This window comes from Berghia stephanieae, chromosome 4 (assembly GCF_034508935.2).
Source record: "Berghia stephanieae isolate SIO BIC M18660-M18661 chromosome 4, UCSD_Bste_1.3, whole genome shotgun sequence".
In the NCBI taxonomy this organism is placed as follows: Eukaryota; Metazoa; Mollusca; class Gastropoda; order Nudibranchia; family Aeolidiidae; genus Berghia; species Berghia stephanieae.
Genome location: NC_088363.1, coordinates 25,826,212 through 25,851,413, shown reverse-complemented (window position 1 = coordinate 25,851,413; position 25,202 = coordinate 25,826,212). Strand labels below are relative to the sequence as shown.

General features: G+C 35.4%; 2 protein-coding genes across 7 annotated transcripts in view; one reads left to right on the top strand and one right to left on the bottom strand.

The window, feature by feature from the left end:
- LOC144970310 (uncharacterized) overlaps nt 1-24,304 on the bottom strand; it is a 28,106-nt gene extending 3,802 nt beyond the window's left edge. Inside the window, exons 1-2 of one of the 6 annotated variants that reach the window (XM_078909811.1) lie at nt 24,073-24,304; nt 200-1,595 (exon numbers count right to left, since the gene is read on the bottom strand). In XM_078909811.1, coding sequence (XP_078765937.1) covers nt 200-1,531 — 1,332 coding nt within the window. In that variant the 5' untranslated portion in view covers nt 1,532-1,595; nt 24,073-24,304. The other 5 variants (XM_078909806.1, XM_078909808.1, XM_078909809.1 and 2 more) reach the window with 5 other exon arrangements.
- Nucleotides 7,752-20,361, top strand: LOC144970312 (succinate dehydrogenase [ubiquinone] iron-sulfur subunit, mitochondrial-like). Its single transcript, XM_078909812.1, has 9 exons — nt 7,752-8,148; nt 12,542-12,616; nt 13,391-13,449; nt 14,448-14,591; nt 15,287-15,362; nt 15,561-15,683; nt 15,948-16,057; nt 16,726-16,840; nt 19,470-20,361. Exons 1-9 carry the CDS (start codon nt 8,083-8,085, stop codon nt 19,548-19,550), a joined length of 849 nt encoding a protein of 282 aa, XP_078765938.1. The 5' UTR covers nt 7,752-8,082; the 3' UTR covers nt 19,551-20,361.
- Nucleotides 24,305-25,202: the final 898 nt, after the last annotated feature.

Sequence of the window (25,202 nt, the reverse complement as noted above, 5' to 3'; positions counted from 1 at the left end):
AGCTGTACTAGTGGTAGATTTGGGATATAAATTCATTTAGATATGTAAATGGGGGAATGAGGGAGAGGGGAATGAAGGAGGGGTGTAATATTCTCAGTTTTATTTTTTTGTGTCAGCATAATCAAATCTAACTCAAGGATATCAAAATAATATATATTTTTGAGTTGTAGATTCATTGGTGCCAACAGAAATAACATACCTTTTCGTGAATCTCTGCTTGTTTTGTGCTGGACTTTGACAACTTGACCTCCACAGCTTTTTGGACATCTACATCACGGTCACAAAGATTGTCAAGCTCACTGCGCACCTTCAGTGTTGAGTTGAACTCAGGACGAGAAAATATATGTTCATGCTCTTGATTACCATCCGCATTTTGAAATGGATAAGAGTAATCTGTTGATACCATTGGATGTTTAGCTTCTCTAACAACACATGCTCCAGAATTTGGTGGATAATATGGAGATACAGAGGAGCTCAAATGGTGATGTCCAGATTTGTTTTCCTTAGTATGATGGGTATGAATGGGATGTTTGGAAGATTTATTAACAGGGTTAAATGATGAAGACTTTTTGATATTTGAACTACTTGAACTTTTTCTGATTGCAGATTGATGAGAGGATAAAGTGGATTTTGCTTTAAACGAAGACAAATTTGTTTGGCTATCAGATGAATCTTTCTGAGAGGTATTATTCATACAATTTGCTGATTGAGTAAAGTTTTGATCTTTGTGAACTTGAGAACTGATAAGAAGTTGATTGAGTTTTTCTACTAAATTTGCAGAAGTCGATAAACTAACAGCGTCACTATCTAAAGCTTCTTTACCTCCAGATATAGAATCATCAAGAACAGAATCATCCGAATAAACCATTGGATTATAAACTTTTGATGGACACGAGGAATCAATCAAAACCTTTTCTTTTTCTTCAAATTCCTTTCCTTTTATTGTGATGGGACTATGAGAACTTGAAAAGGCACTGCTGTCTAAAAATTCATCGCCTGAAGAACTGGAAGGCAGGTCAAATCTAACCGAGAGTTTTTCTTTGGTCTTTGTTGTATCTGTTGTTTGAAGAGCTGGTTTATGACTAGTGAGCTCACCACCTAATGTTTTTTCAGGGGTAATAAATACAGAGGGTCTTGGCTCTAGACCAGGACTCCATGCTACAGGTGCAGGGACTTTATTAAGGTCCCTGGGCTCTAGAATGTTGTCTTTATCTGGACCTTTGCTGAGTTTTTCAGGAGTGACAAGGAGAGAAGGATTTGGTTTGATTATCATCCCTGGACTCCAGGCTGATGGAACAGGAACTCTTTCTATTGAATCAAATCCATTCTCAAGAATACTTTTTGATGAGGATGATACGCAATTATTTTGATTTGAATCTGCTCCATTTGGACATCCTTTGAGTTTGACTCGTGATTTCAGGGGTAAAAAATCTTCATCTTCACTTTCATTCAGCCCAATTTGGTTCTCATCACCAAATCTGTGCCTCAAATGTTCATAATCTGAAACAGCAGACTTTGCAGTGGATGACATTTTTATGCTTCGCACACGACTTGTTGAATACCTGGCAACACTGTCTCATACCATTTAAAAAGAGCTGGATAAAGAAAAAAATAAAATGAATAAAAATTAATTCAAGTGATAACATTTTAAAGATAAAATTTTTTCTTAAAAATAAAACTTAAACCATTTAAACAAAATTGTAAAATCTATATATTTTTCCCTTCTTATCAATGATGCATAAAGTTGTAAAGCAGCTAGCAAAGTGTAATCAAGTGCATTGGTGAACCCGAAATGCACAGTGCAAAAGGCAGTTTTTAGAAAGGGGATCCCTGTCCAAAATAAAACAACGCTAAAACATTGTCATGTTCAGGTAACATCCAAGACTAAAATGATAATATTGAGACAAGAAGGACTTCTTCCGTATATGGGTTATCAATGTCAAGCATATCTGCTTTATCAATTGTACAAATACATAAAAAATATGTGCATAATATGGAATGTAGAAATATGCGAAAACCTGAGCAAAATTTAAACTATTTTAAAACTGAACATATATGAGCGAGAGGATGTTTACTGACTTGATATGGCCTGACCTGGATAAGCATCATCTGCTATTAAAACCCTTTTGCCATTCCTGAAATTTCAGGTCTGTGTGTTTCAGTCTCGAGTAACGTTAAAATGAAAAATAAATATGGTGGACAAACTTGGTTCTATATCATTCCAAGAGTATCTCTACTGCTACCTAACTTTAATTTTTTAAACATTATTATATATTCTTTTCAGTAAATCCCAGAATATTTAACCAAATCTGAAGTAAATTGGCGTCTGGTATCACTTCCATGCCTTTGCAGTTTTGGGGAAGACGGATGATTGATTCACATTTACATGGCTATGTCGATGACTAGAGAAATCCAAATTTAGATGTCTGGATATAATTAGACCTAATACCTGACAGTGTTTGTTTTATTTTTGGTTGCTATTGTTAGAAAAAATTGAACTGAATAATCGTGCCCATAACAATATCTCTTCCCCTCTCCCTTTCCAATTGTCTGTAAGACAAATCATTTGTTGGACATCCATACTTTTGATTTACACTGCATATATAATATATAGTTAAGGCAGTGTCTACATAAACGGTAACCAGGCACCTAGCCTCAGGATCTACGTACACGGTAACTCTGGTAACTGGTTTGCGCTGCAATACAAGTGGTGGATGGACCTCGCTCTGTGTGTGTGTGTGTGTGTTATTATTAAAAATCAAACAATACAATTTAACCCATAAAAAGCGAGATTCAATCTTACTTTAACCTAACACCAGATCTTAGTCTTAATGTTATCATTAAAAGACAAGCTATGCTATTATAGCTTAATTGGTGGAAACGATTTATTCTGCATTAACAATAGGGAAACTATTACCTGGACGAAAAAAAAATCAGTGTTGGTGTTAAGAGGTTAAAATTGCACGAATCACGTATTGTAAAGCACCCCTTTGATCTACGTCATCAGGCGACCCATTGTTCTTTCATCTTCCCCAATACCGCCCCCCCTCTCTCTCTCTCTTGTCATAGTGTCATCCCTTCCCCCTTGCATCTCACGGTGAAACTTTCAGCTCGGTTTGCAAATACATGTAGGATTTGTCTCTCACTAGGCCTAGGCTAATGGATTAAAAATCAAGGCATCGGTTAGTGGGTGTCTAATACCAAACTATAGACTCTCTGTTTGGCGGCCAATTTAATCAGCCAAATGTCGGACAGCCCAGCTATGACACACACACACATACACACAGAAACAAACAAACACAAAGGGCGGGGGGGGGGGGGGGGGGTAGGAGTAGGAATGAAAGAAATCAAGCTCATAAGTTACTGTGCAATAAGCTCAATGCAACCTTCGCCCTTCCCTCCCAAGGTTACCGTGTACGTAGACCCTGATGCTTGATGCCCGGTTACCGTGAACGTAGACACTCCGTATAGTTAAACTCGTGGTCACAGCCTTTAACTTTAAGTAATTCCTTAGGTCTAACCATAATTGTAAAAGTCGCAGAACCAGGATTCGAACCCACAGCGACGATTCTGACAAGTCTTCTAAGGCAGACGACTTAACCATTCGGCCATGACATCCACACGAATGTCGATACATATTGTGTAGATACAGTATCCATCACCCATCGACTGATTTATTGATTGTTGGTTAATTTTATGGTGCCGTTTTTATGCACCTCCATTGGCGGTGATGGTAAATTAATGAAAATGTTGCTGCATACGCCCATGTGGTTTAAATAGTTTTAGATTGTAGTTTAGCACGCTGCTTAGTCAGTGATTACCGAAGTACGTTTATACAATGACAATAAATTAAAAACTAATAACATTAATTAAACAAATCAAAAGTAAAAAGAAACATGGCACACAAATACTGATCTTAAATAAATAAATAATTTTAGAAAATTAAAATCTAAGTTTTTTAAAAACATGATAAAAAGTTTTTGAAAAAAAAAAGAAAGAAAAAAAAGCAAATATATATAAGGTAAATTTTTTTTAAAAAATGTCTACAATGGGAATTGAACCCGGTACTTTCAAGGTTAGAGTCTGACATCTGTCCGCTGCGCTACGAAGCCACCTGACCGCTCAACACATTTAATAAGGTCTTTCTAAAAAATTATTTTACCTTCAATGCAACTGGAGTTTAATAGAAACTCTAAATGTAACTCACACACTTGAAACCAATGCCATATGAAAGAGCTGGCAACACAGATTACAAAACAGTTTGAATTTTGTTTCTATCTTGATTAGAAATGTAGTTACGACAGTTCAAATTCTGAAATTTTAGACCAATTTTTACCCCAAAATTACCATTACAAAGTTGTAACCGAAATCGCGTGATGTTAATAAAAAATGGTTAAAACAGTCAATATGGAGTTCTTATCGTATATTGTATAACAAAATGTTCGTCTTATCAAGGACAATGCATTTACGACATTAATAAAGAGGAAGATAAACATTTCAAATTAACACATTATTACAGAATATGACACAAATGTTACATAGGCCTAATTAAAAGACGTAAGAAACAATTTGCTATATCACTTTTGGATTTATCTCCAATATCTCACTGAAACAATTGCAAATAATTCCCCTCTTTGATTTAATACATAGAGAATAAAAAAGGGTTTGAGTTGGAGAGTATTTAAATGAAACGACATAAACATGTTGTGTAATGACATAATGAGTTTATTTTTACCTCTGGCAAATTTAACTGCATATAAATAAAGGAATAAAATGATAGATTGAAAAAGTACAAATAAATTGAAATGGATTCTCTATTTTAATTAGAAGGAAAGTTGGCTTTTAATACTTTAAAAAATTCTGTTGAACCACTTTGGGTTTATTGCTATTACATCATTTGAACTGACAATTAATATAATTTTATTCCCCCAGCCCCCCCCCCCCCTTTCTCTCTCAATGTGTAGGGGTGTCAAAATTTATAACTAGTAGAACTTCAACCATAATAATTATTAAGGCTAAGGCCTTTAGAATATGGATACAAATGATAATAAACATATCTAAACATATATGGGAAAAAAACTTGATGACTTGATGGCAAAATAAAATCAAAGCAATTGGTATTTTTAAAATATCGATATTATTAATATCAAATTTCACAAAGAGAAGAAATCTACGAACTTTTAAAACAAAAACCACAAAATGCCTATTAAAAAAAAAGTTGGAAAGTATGTATTCAAAATAAAAATGAAGTAAATAATAGTACTGAAAATATTATGGACTAAATTTTAAATAATACAGAACTAAATTTAAAATATCGATATGACTATCGATATCGTCGGGCAGCCATGATGACAGGATAATGTAAACATGGCATTTCGGCGCAGAGTTAAAAAGTGTCTGTGCATAGATATAGAGCCCTGAAATTTATCATGAATAAAATTTAGATGTTATTCTAAAAACAAGCGTTTTTAAATTAAAAACACACGCGGTAAATAAAGAAATAAATGCATTTTAAAATTGCCAAATTTTAACTTCATATAACTTCTGGAATTTTTCATGGATTTTTCCTTAATTGGCACCATTTCAAAGGAAATTGAAAGACGTAAATAATGATATCAAAATATCTGCGATATTCTTCTTTATAACGAAGTTATGTATCTTTAATTGAATCCCCCAAAACGCGAACGGCAATTTCCAGTCACAACTTTCTTATGGGCGAGTTGGGTCACAATTTGACTGCCACTGCTGCTGCTCACTAAACTGCCTACGTCAGACAGTCTCAACTGAACTGTCTCACTGACTCTCAGTCTCTGCCAATGATCAATTTTCTTTATATCTGGCAATAACGACAGCCCGTCAATAAGACGTAGAAATCTGTTCCAATAAAAGCACTACGTTTATTTAGCGCAGCATGAGTTAAACACTTCATCACTGATCCTCCTCATTATTGGTATACCTTCTGTCTTTCTTCTTTGTCGGTCATGTTATGACATGCGAGTGTTAATTGTATGAAATATTTGAATTCTGTCGAGAAGGGTCAGTGCATATTCCCTAATGTCCCTCGAGATATTTTATTTTAAAAAGTTAGAGAATCGTATTTAACATTTGCATGTTATTTTATAATAATGAACAGACATTACACAATACAAGAATTAACAAATACATAACATTTTGGCGACCTACCAAGCCAAGCGATTTGTTTACTCCGCCATTCCTAAACAACTTACGCATGCGTAATAGAACAGTAAAGTTAGGTGCCCCAAACGTAAACAAAGGTCGAGAAGCACATGGCAAACCACATGTTCCTGTCTTGACAGCTCACGTTCCAATGTAAATAATAGAAAGAAAATAACCTTTAAAATTTGGCTGTTAGGTGGCAAAAGAAACACATATTCATAAATACTCGATCATGCATCAAATAATGTCTAGATATGGATATTTTATGGAACAAAAAGGTAAAATTTATCAAAAGTTACGTCTATCTATTTTTAGACCAGAGCAAATTATTGCGCTGGTATGAACAAAACGAGAATTATTCGGAGCCTGATTTTCATAATAATTTAGTCTTATATTATTATTTCTGCAACTGTTAGATTTTATGTAAACATATTTTCAATACTGAAAGTGTATTGCCTACAACTCAAACTACAAAATTGGGAGACCTATATTGTGCGTAAATTATTCCGGTCCCTAACGGAAATCACTAGCAACTTGTTATTGTTTACGTTTGGGGCACCTCACTTTACTGCTCTATAGAATTATTCGGAGCCTGATTTTCATAATAATTTAGCCTTATATTATTATTTCTGCAACTGTTAGATTTTATGTAAACATATTTTCAATACTGAAAGTGTATTGCCTACAACTCAAACTACAAAATTGGGAGACCTATATTGTGCGTAAATTATTCCGGTCCCTAACGGAAATCACTAGCAACTTGTTATTGTTTACGTTTGGGGCACCTCACTTTACTGCTCTATAGAGCAGTAAAGTGAGGTGCCCCAAACGTAAACAATAACAAGTTGCTAGTGATTTCCGTTAGGGACCGGAATAATTTACGCACAATATAGGTCTCCCAATTTTGTAGTTTGAGTTGTAGGCAATACACTTTCAGTATTGAAAATATGTTTACATAAAATCTAACAGTTGCAGAAATAATAATATAAGGCTAAATTATTATGAAAATCAGGCTCCGAATAATTCTCGTTTTGTTCACACCAGCGCAATAATTTGCTCTGGTCTAAAAATAGATAGACTGTAACTTTTGATAAATTTTAGAAAATTTTACCTTTTGTTCATAAAATATCCATATCTAGACATTATTTGATGCACGATCGAGTATTTATGAATATGTGTTTCTTTTGCCACCTAACAGCCAAATTTTAAAGGTTATTTTTTTCTATTATTTACATTGGAACGTGAGCTGTCAAGACAGGAACATGTGGTTTGCCACGTGCTTCTCGACCTTTGTTTACGTTTGGGGCACCTAACTTTACTGCTCTATACGACCCGGTCGAACAAATATCCGACTACGAGTACAACTTTATTGTTCGTATTTTCTCTTCAAAAGTAGCAAAAGATTTTTAACTCATGAGAGATTGATTTGTTATAAAGCGGCATGCAGGCAAACTGTTTGTAATAGTATGAGTACAACATGATTGTAGGGAAAATAAAGAACATTGAGTTGATTAATCAAACACCGAAAGACACAATCCATTGGTATTGGTCTATCAAGTATTGTCCTTTGCTGACCCTTATGAAATTATCCTATTTTGCCAATTTTTACATTTAACTCTGAACTTTATAACTAGAAATTCTTTTTTGGACAAGTTTAATCACTTTTAATTGTTCACAAACAGCAGTAGTATTTTTAAAAAAATTATTTCTCGGCCTAATAATATAGTTTGAACTGGTGGCTGTATAATTATAGCTGTGGCAGTAATTATTAGAATTCTTTGGCATCTTAATTGAATAACTTTATGGTACACGTTATGAAACCAACCCACATTCAACTTCCTTTGGACTGAAAACATTACAGCTGATTGTCATCACCAAAGTCAAATAGGAACTTCAAGACCCAAGATGTCAATGCATAGAGCAATCACCAAACTTTCGCCAACAGCAAAGTCTCTGGTTCAATTAGCACAGGTAAATAATTTACATTTTCCATGGTTTCCCAATTATAGCCATTGCTGACTTATTGTGGTGCTTAGTAGTAGTCTATGCAGGGTCTGTCTAACCTAGACTCTCTGGGTGGGGATCCTGACCTCCCATAGTGGGCAGGGAGGTACACACTGTCTTCTATCCCGTTATATCTGTCTTCCGACATGCTTTCTGTCTTTGTCTTGGAATGAGATTACTTGGTTTTGTCCTGGCACTGGCGGGATCCTAGCTGGGAGGGAAACAGTCAAATGCATAGTTATTGTTTTGGGAGATGATATTTTTTTCCGTGTAAATCATCTCTCTGTTATGTATTATTATTTTTATTTTGAATGTATAATGTAAGCATTTGAGTGTGTTCCTCTTTGTTGGATTTTGTGCTTGTGTCTGGATGAGACTTGTAGGTGATTTCAAACTAAGTACATTGGTGGTATGCTCTTGGAATCTACATCTGATCCCTATTTGTTCTCAGCTCCCCTTTGTCTTACTTTTTCTTGGGTGCTTTAATTGTAATTCTAGAACTTTTTACTATACCATTTTCTTCCTTTTTACTGGCGCTGATATAACCTAAATGTGTTGCAAGCGCCGTAAAACCCTTAAAAACAAACAAACAAAAACATAACCTAGACTCTGTCTAGACGCCTCCTTTTACTTTTACTTTTCGCAGTGGCTATTTTTACAGTCCCGTAAAGATGGTTCTCGGGGCTATTTTTACAATCCCGTAAAGATGGTTCTCGGGGCTATTTTTACAGTCCAGTAAAGATGGTTCTCGGGGCTATTTTTACAGTCCCGTAAAGACGGTTCTCATGGCTATTTTTACGGCGTTGATGCGATTCTGTTCAATTATCCGCATAGTTATAGATTATCATCTTTTTGCAGTATTCACAAAACTTCACATATCATTTCTCCCGATATTTAGATGTACAGATCTAGAGGCGGTGAATGAAAGCAAAATTAATTTCATTTAACATATTTAGATCTAAATCTAAAACTAAACTTAACAAACAATTAATGTAAAGTCAAAGTCAATTCTCTTAGCGATTTTTACGGTACTGTCATTTTTATTACATATAATTTTTTTTTTTTTTGCATAAGTTATGTTTGCAGTACAGAACAGCCCGTTTTCTATCATCAGTGGGCAGGTTAGGTTGTATGTCTTGATTTTTTTTTCTGTCAAACATACATAATATAGATCTATTATCAAACACTGAAAGCATATTTAGTTCCTGCTTGAGTCGACACCCCTCAAGATATAATACTTTACAGGTTGGCTTTTGTTTACACTTTACCAGTATAACCATTCAGGAAGGACTAACGGTTTATACAATTTTAAAAGACGTAGACGTCTAACATTCAGGGTGCAGTCTTCTCACGTGAGAGTGGGTTTGAATCCAATTTCAGAAAAGAGGCCGTTCACAAACCAATTGGACACATTTTGACCATAATTTTAGAAACCCCCCCCACCTCCAACTCCAAACCATATTGTGGACAAATGACTACCCCCCCCCCCCCCCCATGTGGATGTCCATGGTAAAGATGCACATTGCGAAACACCTCAGGCTTAAATATTGTTCTTTTGAATAATATTTAAAAAAAAAAAGAAAGTAAATAATGATGATAGTTCTCTCCCATGGGCGGTCATGATCCAAAATAATAGAGGTGCCCAAGACTGATCCTCATTGGGGCGCCGAGGTGGAGAGGGCCTTTTACTTTGGTCCCACCATCGCGTTGCTCCTACTCCTTTACCGATTGACCCAGTGTTTGTTCCGACCAGACAAGAGTGGTCGCTGTATTGCTCCTCCCTTCCCGTTGGGAGGTTGTTTTATTGTTCTCCGCCAAAGCGGTGTTCACCTTGTGGTCAGACCCCTCTGCCTAGGCTTTGAGGTACCACTAGGGAAGAGGAGATAAGATAGAGAAAAAAGAAAAGGAAAAAGAAAAAAAAGAGAAGAAAGAAGAGAGAGAGAGAGAGGAGAGAGAGAGAGAGAGAGAGAGAGAGAGAGAGAGAGAGAGAGAGAGAGAGAGAGAGAGAGAGAGAGAGAGAGAGAGAAAGAGAGAAAGAGATAGAAAAAGAAAGAGATTGGGAACGAATGAAAGAAAGAAAGAGAGAGAGGGAGAGAGAGAGAGAGAAAATGAGAGAGAGAGAGAGAGAGAGAGAGAGAGAGAGAGAGAGAGAGAGAGAGAGAGAGAGAGAGAGAGAGAGAGAGAGAAAGAGATAGAAAAAGAAAGAAATTGGGAACGAATGAAAGAAAGAGAGGGAGAGAGAAAATGAGAGATAGGGAAAGAAAGAAAGAAAGAAAGGGATAGAGAAAGAATGAAAGAAAGAGAAACAAAGAAAGAATGTAGAAAGACCGGGAGAGAGAGAGAGAGAGAGAGAGAGAGAGAGAAAGAGAGAGAGAGAGAGAGAGAGGGGGGGGGGGGGAAATAGAGAAAGAAAGAGATTGGGAAAGAATGAAAGAAAGAAAGAGGGAGAGAGATAGAAAAGAAAGAGAGAAGAGAGAGAAGGACATAGAGAAAGAATGAAAGAAAGAGAGAGAGAGACAGAGACTGCTAACTCGCCGCACCTGAACGAAGTGAGTGAGAGTTTTAGAGCTAATGGCGTCTACTCAGCCAATCTGTTCCTATTTATAAATCTATTACCGCAACGCCGTAAAAATAGCCACCAGAACCGTCTTTAAGGGACTGTAAAAATAGCCCCGAGAACCATCTTTACGGGACTGTAAAAATAGCCCCGAGAACCATCTTTACGGGACTGTAAAAATAGCCACTGCGTTTACTTTTAGTTTTTTTAGTTTTACTCTGGCTCAAAAGTTAAGACAAAGTAATAGCAGGATGTATTTATATATAATCACGAGGAAGTGTTGCCCCTAGAAGTAAATTAAATAGGCACTCTGAATATTTTTGTATTCGTGGATAGCTCACACGGTAGAGCCACGCTCTCACCTGCCAGGCGGAGTTGTCGTACCAATAAGGTCGCAGGTTCAAACCCCACCACCGCCGCGAAAAAATTTTTATTCTCTATTGTCTTCTGGCACTTTTCTACTCACTTCATATCTTGTTGTTACCAACATAAGTGCCTGCTCCACTCACTTTTCTGAATTAAAAATTCACCCCACATACCGGAGCATACTCAAATAAATGTATTAAAGCAAAATATATGAATAAAAATTGAAAAATAATGGGAGGAAAAAAATTATATTAATTTAAAAACTCCTGTTCATTATAGAAACAGAAGAAAAGGGAAAACAATAAACATCAATTCGAACCAGTGCAGCAAAAACATATTAATGAAAGGTGGGCTAACCCACTGAGCTATCTGCACAGACATCTGCGTAATGTAAAGTTCATTTATGTGCTAGAGAATTTGCCACCAGTTTTGCTTCATTGTTTTGATAGTTTAAACAATCATGGTAGCTTGGAATGAGAGCTCTATTTATAGCCAAGCTATAGAATATTGATCATATATCCATATATACAAAATAGTTGGTATTGGTTGTCTCAATTAGGTGAATGGTTGTACATTGACTCTTTAAAGAAAAAAAAAAGAATAGTCCTCCAGAGCTATTAGGCTCATGGAGCTGGAGTTATCCCGGTTTCTATAGTTTGAAACAGACAATAGCAATTGCTTACTTCCCTCTGGATAGGTGGCTAGTATATCGCAAAGTACTTTCTGCTAAATCTACTCAGCTATCCAATCACTGCTGTGTGGATACGGGGGCCAGAAAAAGTCTCGACTGCACCCTGGATCGTTCTTGGTCCCTTTGCTTGTGAAACAAGTGCTCTACCAACTGAGCTATTGGGACCCCCCTTAAAGAGAAGACCCAAAAGATTTTCTCAAAGAGACCTGAACCAAGCATCTGTCACAAACCATTTTCTCATTTTTGTCGTAGACTTATATATCATTCACAAGAAAAGGGAAACCAGAACAAACAATGTTCATGTTGAATCATTTACTCTGTGGCATTGTCTATGATAGAAAACGAACGTCCAAAAAGTTTTCAATGCATGCATGTTTGCAAACAGTTTCAGAAAGAGGTTGGTTGCAGAAATTTGTTGCTATGACATCTATGCACACAGCATCGACTAGCACTAAATCCAAAAAGTGTTTGCGCAACTACAAACACGTATCAGATTCAAATAGGGAAGATAAGTCATTGTAATCTCAACTTTAGACTTGTCTCTGGATAACTGTTTAAAGTTATTGCAACTCAACTGGATAACTGTGTGTAGTTAATGCGATCAGACTCTGTAAAACCACTTTGTTAAATTTAGATTTTTCTGCATCCTCGACAACCTCTAGGATTTCACATTACCTTTTTTTTAGATTTTCATGTTTGAATGATTAATTTTTGTTTGATTTTGGGGTTGTTTTTTTTTCTTATAGATTCGGGCTACTCAGACTGCTGCCACACCTGCCACTCAGACAGCTAATATTAAAAAGTTTCAAATTTACAGATGGGTAAGTATTCTGTCAAAGAAACCTTTAAACCATCCATACAAGTATGGAAAGAAGAATCATATTATCTTTTTCTGATCACACATATCCTATTAAGCGCACCCCTACACATGCTAAATGTTTCATTTGCACTCAAGATTTTTTTTTTTTTTTTAATATGGTGGGAAAAGAAGTAGGATAAATGTAAAACTGAATCATAGCCCAAGAGTCACACACATGGATTCATGCAAACTCTGGGGAATAAGGTGAAAAGAATTTTATGTTTACCAATTGCCACACCAAATGTAAGTAGGAAAATTAATTTTTATTCCTTCCTCCTTCCCCATTATATACCCTAGGACAGGTGCTCTTGTTGCCAGCTGTGTTAGAATTCCATCTTCATGTTTTTAGTGGTAATTTGGAGAGGTCATTAATTGCTAAAATTTGGCAGATAATGATAGATAAATGATCGTAAAATTCCAATTCCTGTTGTTAAGGTCTTATATTACTCATTTCTGATGCTCTGATTCCACTTTAAGAATGTGAAGGGTTGGCAGCTCTGCAGTATGATTCATTGCTAAGCTCTGTGAATTTCAAATTGCATAGGAGAAGCTGTTGTGTTCCATGTAAAAGCTTTTATTCTCTTTTAGTCTGCCACCTGAACATTATTCAATCGTTCACGATATCAAACACTTGCTATTTGATAAATGGCAATTAGTGTGAAAGATAGTGGTTTATGTGGTTAAGAAATAGGTTTTTACACAATTTCAATTGTAATTAATTCTCCATCCTATCCAGAATCCTGATCAGCCAGGAGACAAGCCAAAACTTCAAACCTATGATGTGGATTTGAATGAGTAAGGTGTTATTTGTCTTTTAAACTTTGGATTTGATTTTGTTTCTTTGAGTGTTTTTTATTTTTGAAAATTTGAAGCGTCAATATTTGTTTGTTTTTTTTGTTTCACACTTCTATACAGCGACTATTTATATCACAGAAATTACAAAGTTTGAACATCCAGTTGTTGTATAAAGATAAAGAATCTCAATTTCCAATCTGAATAATTTAGCTTCTTAAAATGAGATAAATTATATTTTTAAAAATCTTGTTCTCATCATCATGATGGCTTATCCCTCATGGACGTGGCCTCTGTGCCATCCTTCCACATTCAGTCACTGGCTTATTCATCCATTTGCTGATGTTTTGTGACCATCTTCTTCTTGGTCTCCTTCTCCCTCTTTTACCCTCTGCAATGCCCTCTAGAAAATGTTTTCCAGAGGGTCATGTCTCGATATGTCAAAAAAAAAAAAAAATCTAGTTTTAGTTTCTGTATCATCTTGATGATATATGGCTCCCTAATGCCCAGGGACTCTTTTCACATTTTGGTTAGTTTCCTATGCTGTCCAGGGAATGTGGAGAATTTTCTGGTAGCATTTCATTTCAATTTTATTTTGTTCTCATCGTTTTTTTTTTTTGTGATTGTCCATGATTACCATCCATATAATGCTGTTGGAAATGTACATGTTCTTAATATTTTCATTTTCAGTTGGATGCTTTCACTTTTCCATAATGTCATCATTTTTGTCAATTTTGTTTTGGGCAATTGCTCTCCTCCTTTGGATATCAGGGGTCTATTTTCCATTTGCCTCTATTCTTGTACCAAGATATACAAAATTGTTGACATAAGCCAGCTTTTCTCCATTAACCACACTTTGAGCTTTTGGACTTTTTTATCAGTGCTCATCACTTTGGTCATATCTTGTTTTGTTTTTTACTTTAATTACTTTTTATTAAATTTGTTTTTCAAACTGATTTACAGTTTGTGTCATTTGTAAATACTTTTCCTCTTTGTTTTAGTTGTGGTCCTATGGTCTTGGATGCTCTCATCAAAATCAAGAATGAAGATGATTCTACTCTCACTTTTAGACGGTCTTGTCGTGAGGGTATATGTGGCTCTTGTGCAATGAACATTGATGGAGTTAATACTTTGGCATGTTTATGGCGAGTACACACCATTACTATTAATTTTTATTTCCTCATACATTTACCAAATTATATATAATTTGTGTTCGGGGTTGACATTATGTGGAGGCAGAAATTATAATATATATATATATATATATATATATTATATATATATATATATATATATATATATATATATATATATATATTATATATATATATGTTTGTGTGTGTGTGTATGTGTTTGTTTAATGCTGGGTTTATCAAGTATTATTATAGGGGAGGTAACTAAATGTGTGAGGCAATGCACTATAGCTGGGAGGAGGTTCTAGGTTTGAGTCACGCTTTGGGCACTTTGTTTTCTTTGGGCAAGATAAACTCCCCAATTTGTTTACTTGACAAGATGGATGATTCTTCTTGATAACACACATTTGTGGGATAGATCTGTGTACCTTTTCATGGAATTATAACAATGTCACGACAAGAGAAAGGATGTTACTTTCTTTTTTAGCTGTCCCTGATTTATCTTTCAAATTCGCCAACATCTGGATAAAGCTCTTGCATTTTTATTGTATGGCCTGCGTCGTGGTGGTTAAAGCAGTATGTTTTTTAACATAAAATTTATTAAACCTCAACTTTTGTACTCTGCAACTTTTTTTTTTTTCATGTTCCAATGTATCGATATAGGTGTTTTCTTTCAACAATTTCTTTATTTTTTAATCCTTTAATAGCAAGATCAATGACAAAAGCAAGCCTGTGAAGATTTACCCTCTCCCTCATATGTATGTGGTGAAAGATCTTGTACCAGTAAGTATCTTTTTGCTCAAATATGATAGATTTATTACATTGAAACAGACATCATGTTGGATTTCTTATCTTATAACTGACATCTCAATCCAATTTCCTGTTTCTAAATTTAATTTGTCGTTTGGTGTCAAAATCTCAATTAATGCATACTTTTCTTTTTATATTATTTAATCATATTTTTAAAAATATCTTTCGCAGGACATGAGCAACTTTTACGCCCAGTATAGTGCTATTGAACCATATCTTAAAAAGAAAGACATCAAAGAGGAGGATGTTGGAAAGAAATCCTATCTTCAATCCCAGGCAGACCGTGCCAAGCTGGTATGTGTATTATTTCTGATTATATATTGTTATTATTTCCTTTTTTTTCTCCCCAGCCAGGTATTATTGTTTTTGTATTATCAGTTCTGGTTTATGTGAGATTGCTTAAAAGTTGTGCTCCAGGATTATGAATATGAGATTGAGGAAAAGTATAGCTTTCTCTCAAGTGAATTAAATCTGGATATACTTGACATATATATTGTTTGTACTCACATTGCCATACAATATGAGTCTGAGTGAATTTATTTTCTACTTCATTCCTAGGATGGTTTGTATGAGTGTATTTTGTGCGCCTGTTGCAGCACATCATGTCCAAGCTACTGGTGGAACTCGGACAAATACCTTGGCCCTGCAGTACTCATGCAAGCTTACAGGTAAAGAAATTATTAAAGTTTAACAGCGCAGTTATTGATTTAGGGGAACCAAAAAATCTCTCGACACCCCCCACCTCTCCCTTTTTTTTTTTTATTAAAAAAAAATTTGTCTTTATCGCCTGCCATTATGGTATTGAGGCCGTCTTATTGGAGATGGTTATCAAACCGCTTTCCTTCTATTTTATTTTATTATTTAATAATTTTTTTTTGGTTTTTTTTTTTGTTTTAAATAAAACTAAAATAAATAAAATTCCCCTTATTCATTTCATAGGGGAAATTTGTCTAGGGTCTATTTCAAAGGATGACTGGAATAACCCAGGCATCAGCCACAGTCTAGTGCACAAACTGAGATAGGGCGAGGTGACTTGCTCAAGGTCATACAACGCGACGTAGAGGGTATTTAAACTCGATACCTTTTGGACACAAAGCAAAGACCATAACACTGAGCCATGCTGCTCTTTTTGTTGTTTTTTTTGTTAGAAGGTTAATTTCCTATATTTTTCACATTGTTTTATAGATTTGATTTAACAAAATCTTTTTGTATCCCTATGGCACTCATGACATGTATTTTATTGTATTTATTTGTGGATAAAATTGATTATAGATAAAAGCTGATCTTCACTTCTTCTCTTTTGATTGGTTTTAAAACATTGCTTTCAAACCAACAGGTGGATGATTGATTCCAGAGATGACTACACAGATGAGAGGTTAGCCATGATGGAAGACAGCTACTCTCTTTACAGGTGCCACACTATCATGAACTGTTCCAAGACGTGTCCTAAGGTTTGTAATTTATGATTTCTTTGTAGGTTATTATTTATGTCTTGTTTGGGCTTTTTCTCTCTTTTTGCTTTGTTTTGTCTTGTTTTATTTTTCTTATTCTTTATTCCTTATTTCTTATGACCTAAAAGTTTCATAGGCACCATAACACCCCTAAAAAAACAACATTCTTTCTTTCTTTCTTTTTAAAGTTTTTCTTTTTTGTCTTAACTCAGATGCTACAGTTCTTAAGGCCAGATTCCATCCCGATTCCTTTTTATAATTAGACAGTAACATTTGCTTCCTATTTTTTAATGACAGTGTTAGAAAAAAAAGCTAACTCTGCTTGGACTTCAAGACTATTTGTTCTCTTACCAATTAACCTTCAGTGCAGAGTGGATATATTGACATCACGCTTATATTGACATGACATCAAAGTCCCGGGATTTTTTTCTTGTTGTATAGCATTAGTAAATATTTGTCGCCTATAATGACAACAATTTTAGCACAAGATGGTTATATTGACATATTGATACCGGCAATAATTTGTCTAAATAAAACAATTTTAAAAGGGCAAGTACCACACAGCGGTCAATGAAAATGCAGAGAGATTCCACTGTGATGTAAAATAACAGTCAAAGAAAAACCAAGATTATTGTCCAATAACATCCTCTGAATCGTCATTGATCAACAGGGACAAAACTGAGCTGATTGTTTTCAAAAAGACAGGAAAGGATATACTCATTGATCAACTGTCCTTCAGTGAATCTATTATTAAAAATTCCAGTGTCTTTTGAAACCTTGGTTTCTATTTTGACACTCACCTAGACATGTGCGTACATATAACAAAGTGCTGTCAGGCGGTTCATAGCACTCTCCAAATGATATGCAGAATACGAAATTTTATTGATGACGAAACATGCAAAACACTCATCCATGCCCTTGTTACCAGCAGCTTGGATTATTGTAACAGTTGATGCAAAACAAAGCTGCTTATATAGTTACAAGGACAAAGCCTTGGGACCATATAACACTGGTCCTTAAGTCACTACACTAGCTTCCAATAGAGAAAAGAATAATACAAAATCACATATTTTGCTTACAATTGCCTTCACCACACATTACCTGAATATCTTGAATGCCTTGTGAGGGAATATAGACCACTCGACCTCTGCAATCTGCCAGTTCTTCGCTAATGGAGAAAAACATCCCAAGAACAAAGTTTGCTGAGCGTGGTTTTGCATTTTCAGTTCCTATAGATGGAATTCTTAACCACCTAAAACCTGACAATTTGAAAGTCTACTGGCCTTCAAACGGCATTTAAAAACCAATCTTTTTCATTCTTCTTTTCATGAGTCTATGTGAACTTTGAACAAGATATGTGTGTGACTGTTCTGGTGACTTTGTAGTTGAAAAGAAAAAAACTGTTGTAAAGCACCTCTGACTACTATTTGTGGATACTGGCACTATATCAAATAATAATTATAATAATTGATCAGAATCATGATGTCAACCGTCAAGACTAGTCCCGGGAATTCCCGATATCAATATTCTTGGCTTTCAACAAATAGGCTAACAAGAAACGCTCTCCACATCACCCACTATCTTCCCGTCTTCGCAAGCTGCCCGGCCAATCCCAGTCTGGAACCGAGACTGAGTGTCGGTAGATGAGACAGACCTCTTACACTATTTCTCAATTTCTCTTAGCTGCAGTGTTGATGCGCTGCTTATCGGTCTTGTTATTATGGGCATGGTCAACGCTGCTACGATACCACTCGATAATTGTTCATTTTTAGAAGACGACATTGCCGATGTGGAATCAGATGAGGATAAGTTACCATTGGTACCAGTTTCCGGCCATGCCACCATAGTAGCTTCAAGACCCCCCACTGGTTTTCACAGCAACTTCATGATGGTGCTTCCTTATTTGAGGTCCTTGCCAGTGCTGAGGAAAGGGTCCATAAAATTATTCTTGGCCTTCAGAGACGGACCAAAATATTAATATTAAATTCATATGAAGTAAACCGTCATAAATTTCAAAATCAGTCCTTTCAAAGGTCACCAAACCGTCAAGATTGACTTCTCTTGTTATTTTCTGACATTTTCTCATTTGTTTCCCTTTCATTTTTTGGAATGACTGATATATTGACATCACGCTGGTATTGACATTTTACCGCAGTCCTGACGATGTCGATATATCCATTCTGGACTGTATCTTAACTCTGACCAGATATAGAAGAAATCTTTTACCTCCTTTCTTCTTCTTCTTCTTCTTCTTCTTCTTCTTCTTCTTCTTCTTCTTCTTCTTCTTCTTCTTCTTCTTCTTCTTCTTCTTCTTCTTCTTCTTCTTCTTCTTCTTCTTCTTCAGTGCTTTATATATGTGTGATCACAGCCCCAGCCTCGTGGAGCAGAGATTGGAATAAGCCAAGTAAGACAATTTATTACAAGTAAAAAGTTAACAATAGGGGAGGTTAATGCCTCATTTCAGATTTAACATTCTCTTGCTACAGTATAAGCTGGTTCTGTTTTCCACCACTGGTATTAAATCACATTTTTGGTATATTTCATATCTTGACACCGTATTGCATTTTATCCATTAGACATTTCCTATTCTTGAATTTCTCATTTTCTTTTTCATTTCATGTCTTTTCAGGGTTTGAATCCTGGCCTAGCTATCGGTGAGATGAAAAAAATGTTGATGAATTACAACAAAGAGAAGGCTGCAACGAAATAATTTGAAGAGTGTTATATATTTATTATCACTGTTTGTTATATATCATTTTTAATCCAAACTTGCAAGTGAAATAAGTTAATGTTATGGTAATTTATAGAGACCCTTCTTCGTATAGAATTCATATTGAATTATCTCAGCATGCAGCAATGTCAAATAATTCTATTATTTAAGTCGTTAAAGCTCTAGACTACATATCTCACTATGAGGAGGAATTTTCTTCATTTGCAGTGTTTTTGATCATCATCTAACAACGGCTTGGCGGGCAGGGAATTGCGTAGTTTTGTTTATTTATTTATTTCAATTTTTATTGATGGAGGAGTCAAAAAGTTTGAAAAAGTCTCCATTTGACTTTAGGCTTGTTCTACTTAGGTTATTGTTATTTCATCAGCCTCTCTGCGTAAAGATGTAAACTTATTGCTTGTTCCAGCAAATTTCAGGACCGCTGCAGTTTATTGCAATATTATGTTTTACATTATAGTTATGTTTTTAAAGTTTTATTTTCTTTTTGTTATTATTATTATTATTTTTTTTTTCAATTTGTATTTATTTGTTTTCTTTTTATTTTGTAATTGACTTTTTAAAAAATTTTTATGTAGCATTAGAATAGGTTATGCATTTATTTCATGTCTCCAAGAGGTGTCGTTAATATTATAATTTGAGTTGAGTTCATTTTCTTGAATGATGACAATCATCATTTTTACCAAGAATAATGACCAGAATGGAATACGTACTCATTTCACTTAGATTATATCTTTCCTTTTATATATTATTTAATACAAATAAAAATCATTTACTGACATTGTTAAGATAATCACGTCTTTGCGATTTTTCTTTTTCATTTTTATATATTCTTTAAACTGCTGTAGGCCAACCTGGTTGGATTTAACATTGATGGCCAAGCACCAGTCATCTTATTCTGACAAACGCTTTGTAATAATAATTCTTCTTATCATAAAAGCATTATCAGAGCTGTTTTGTTTATGCTACCAGTAGTACTGGGTTAGGTCTTCTGACCTCCCATGGTGGACAGAGAGGTCAGGTCACTTGCTGTTTCTTCTATCCCCTATATCTGGATGGGGTTCCTGTCCTCCCATTGTGGGCAGGAAGGTCACTTGCTGTATCTGGCTCGGTGGGGTTCCTGACCTCCCATAGTGGGCAGGAAGGTACTTACTGTTTCGTCTATCCTCCTATATCTGTTTTCCACATGGTTTTGTCCTGACCCTGGCTGAGAGGGAAACCGTCAAATGTATAGTTAGTTTTGGGAGATAATATTTTTTCCCTTGTAAATCATCTCTCTGTTATTCACTGTATTATATTTTGTATACATATTATATATGATTTGTAAACATTTGAGTGTATTCCTCTTAGTGGGGACCTGTGTTTGTGTCTGGATGAGACGTTAAGATAATCTCAAACTAAGTACTTTGATAGTGTGCTCTTGGAATCTACATCTGTTTTCCTATTTGAACCAATTCCCTTTTGTCTTACCTTTTCTTGGGTGCTTTAATTGTAATTCTAGAACTTTTTACTTTCCCAGCGGGTGGTTGGATGGGAGCATCACCTTTGAATCATATACCTATGATGTTCGCATGGGTGTACGATCCGATAGTGATGTCGTTTCTTCTTCTCTTTACTAGCCTATCCTGCTTCTTTGGTTTGTGATTGTATTTTTGACAGGGGATATTTTTTTTCTGTAAATCTTCTGCCTGTTTGTTCTTGGTTATTTATAATTTAGCTTATGATATCTTTAGGTTATGATTTTGATTTACATTTGTACTATTTTTGTTAGATTGCTTGTTTTTTTGTTTCAGCGGTCTCTCATATAACCTCAATTGTGTTGGAAGAGACCTAAAGCAACAAACAAAAAAAACTTTCCCATTTTCTTCCTTTTTTACTGGCGCTGATATGACTTAATGTGTTGCAAGCGCCGTAAAACCCTTAAAAACAAACAAAACAAGAACAAGCTGACTTCCCATGGTGGGCAGGAGGTCACGCTGTCTTCTATCCCTTTATATCTGTTTTCTGAGTTGCTTTCTGTCTTTGCCTTAGAATGGGATTACTTAGTTTTGTCCTTGACTGGGAGAGAATCATTCAAATGTATAGTTTTGGGAGATATATTTTTTCCCTTGTAAATCATCTCTCTGTTATTCACTGTATTATATTTTGTATACATATTATATATGATTTGTAAACATTTGAGTGTATTCCTCTTAGTGGGGACCTGTGCTTGTGTCTGGATGAGACGTTAAGATAATCTCAAACTAAGTACTTTGATAGTGTGCTCTTGGAATCTACATCTGTTTTCCTATTTGAACCAATTCCCTTTTGTCTTACCTTTTCTTGGGTGCTTTAATTGTAATTCTAGAACTTTTTACTTTCCCAGCGGGTGGTTGGATGGGAGCATCACCTTTGAATCATATACCTATGATGTTCGCATGGGTGTACGATCCGATAGTGATGTCGTTTCTTCTTCTCTTTACTAGCCTATCCTGCTTCGTTGGTTTGTGATTGTATTTTTGACAGGGGATATTTTTTTTCTGTAAATCTTCTGCCTGTTTGTTCTTGGTTATTTATAATTTAGCTTATGATATCTTTAGGTTATGATTTTGATTTACATTTGTACTATTTTTGTTAGATTGCTTGTTTTTTTGTTTCAGCGGTCTCTCATATAACCTCAATTGTGTTGGAAGAGACCTAAAGCAACAAACAAAAAAAACTTTCCCATTTTCTTCCTTTTTTACTGGCGCTGATATGACTTAATGTGTTGCAAGCGCCGTAAAACCCTTAAAAACAAACAAAACAAGAACAAGCTGACTTCCCATGGTGGGCAGGAGGTCACGCTGTCTTCTATCCCTTTATATCTGTTTTCTGAGTTGCTTTCTGTCTTTGCCTTAGAATGGGATTACTTAGTTTTGTCCTTGACTGGGAGAGAATCATTCAAATGTATAGTTTTGGGAGATATATTTTTTCCCTTGTAAATCATCTCTCTGTTATATATTGTTAGCCATGTATTCTGTAAACATTTGAGTGTGATCCTGTGCTGGTGTCTGGATGAGACTTTAAGGGGAACCCAAACATAAGTACGTTGATGGTATGCTCATGAAATCTACATCTGTTCCCTATTTGAACCAATTCCCCTTTGTCTTAGTTTTTCTTAGGTGCTTTGAATTTAATTCTAGAATATTTTGACTATTCCGTTTTCTTCTTTTTACTGGCGCTGATATGACTTAAATGTGTCGCAAGCGCTGTAAAACCTTTTAAAACAAACAAGCAACTTGCTGTGTCTTCTTTCCCTGTATATCTGTTTTCTGAGTTGCTGTCTGCCTTTGTCTTGGAATGAGATTACTTTTGTCCTGGTTATGGCCGATGTCCTTTGTTTGGATGGAAACAGTCAAATGTAAAGTAATAGTTTTAAAATGTTGATGTTTTTTCTTCTTTTAAATCATCTCTCTGTTATGTAGTTATATTTGTTGGTTTGAATAATATATCTAATGATTTGTAAACATTTGAGTGCCTTCCTCTTAGTGGGATCCATTGTTTGTGTCTGGATGAGAATATTAGGTGATCTCAAACTAAGTACATTGATAGTATGCTCTTGGAATCTACACCCGTTCCATATTTGAACCATTCCCCTTTATCTTAGTTTTTCTTGTGAACTTTCAATTCTAAATCTATAAATTTGTTACGATACGATTCTCTTCTATTTTTTGCAAGCGCCACAAAAACCTTAAAGTAAACAAAAAAACAATGTCCCCTATATCTATTTTGCTCTCTGTCGATTTGAGTTGAGATTGCTCGGGTATATTCCCCAGTCTTAGCGGGGATGGAGGAAGAGGAGGGGGGAGAGATAGTCAAATGTATAACACTTATTTTAAATATATTTTCCCCCTCTGTTAATCATCTCTTTCATGTTACAAGTTTTTGTTATACTGTACGTTGTAAACATTTAAGTGTGTCAGTCATAGAGGGATCTTTTCTTGTGCCTTAATGGGACATTTAGGTAATGTCAAAATAAGCACATCAGTGGATTGCTCGTGGAACCTTCTGTTCTAAATTTGAGCCATGGATCTTTGCCTTGCTTTTCTTCGGTGTTTTTAACTTCAGGTTACAACTTTTCCTCTATCGTCTTCCTATTTACTGGCGCTGAAATGACCTTATTGCCGTAAAACAACTAAAAACAAAGACAAAACAAACCACCAGCTGCAAGAGAACACTCTCGGGACTGAGAATCTTCCCCCATAGAAAAGAAGAATTATTTTCAGTCTACCTTTGCTCTGTTTTTTATTTTTTCATGCCCTAATTGTAGTCCTGTTTTTAAGAAGACAGCTTGTGTTTTTGTCAAGAACGGTACTTACCTCAAGCTAGTTCGTACTCATTATTTACTGTGATACGTTCCAGAAACCAGTTTTAGTGATCACTTTTTGGCATTTGTTGCTAGACTTACAGGGCCTTAGACTGGGCACAACACAGGGATAAATTACAACTGATATCTATTTTTGTGAACTATTGTCCTTTGTCTCACCTTTTCTTATGCACACGTGAAGGCTCTGAACAGTAAATCTATTGAACTCTCCTTTTGTTTTGTGCCATATCCTTTCTCTTGAACGCTGATATTAGCCAAAACCTGGGGCAAGCATAGCTATACTACTTTAACTTTTTTTAAAACTCGACTGCTAAATCATTACAATATCATAAGGGTAGCAAGCAATTGATATTGTCCGTTTCAGGCTATAGAAACCGGGATAAACTCCGGCTCCACGGGCCTGATGGCTCTGAAGGAGGACTACTTTTTATCTGCTACTCACTTCCAGGGTTGCCAGATTATTTTTCAACAAAATGCCAGGAGAAGACTCAAAAAATGCCAAAACACTCAAAAAAATGCCAAAGTCTGTTGACTCCCACCCCCTCTAAGAAAACTACTCACTTTTGATAGACAATTTACTATCATATCCTGGTGGCTTGCGTGTTTTCTTTTCTTTTTTTTTCTTTTTTTTTAAATTATACTAAATTTCCCGTTGGGGTAATTTTTTACCTACTGACTACTAAGTGGAGTGCTAAACCACTACACCACGGTCGAGAAAAGGTGTCATTTGAAGTATAATATACAAGAAAAGAAAATGCCAAATGAAAATGCCAAATGCCAAATGATTTTTCTAATGCCAAACGGTTTTCAAAAATGCCAGATTTTTGGAATCTGGCATTTAAAATGCCAAACTGGCAACCCTACTCACTTCAGTCTGGCCACATATCAAGTTCAAGTCGCCACTGATAGGATGGTTCTGACTCTTCGGGTGTTAGTAGTCTTCCTCGAGGGAAAGAATAATAGCTATGGTAATTTAACTTTTTTTTTCTTAAAAGAGAAAAGAAAGGGGAATGAGAGGGGGTGATAATGGGCAGGTAGATCTACTAAATATTCTTGAGGAAATAATAAAAGATTACTTAATACACTGCAATAGCTAAATCGATTACACACAATAGAACAGTAAAGTTAGGTGCCCCAAACGTAAACAAAGGTCGAGAAGCACATGGCAAACCACATGTTCCTGTCTTGACAGCTCACGTTCCAATGTAAATAATAGAAAGAAAATAACCTTTAAAATTTGGCTGTTAGGTGGCAAAAGAAACACATATTCATAAATACTCGATCATGCA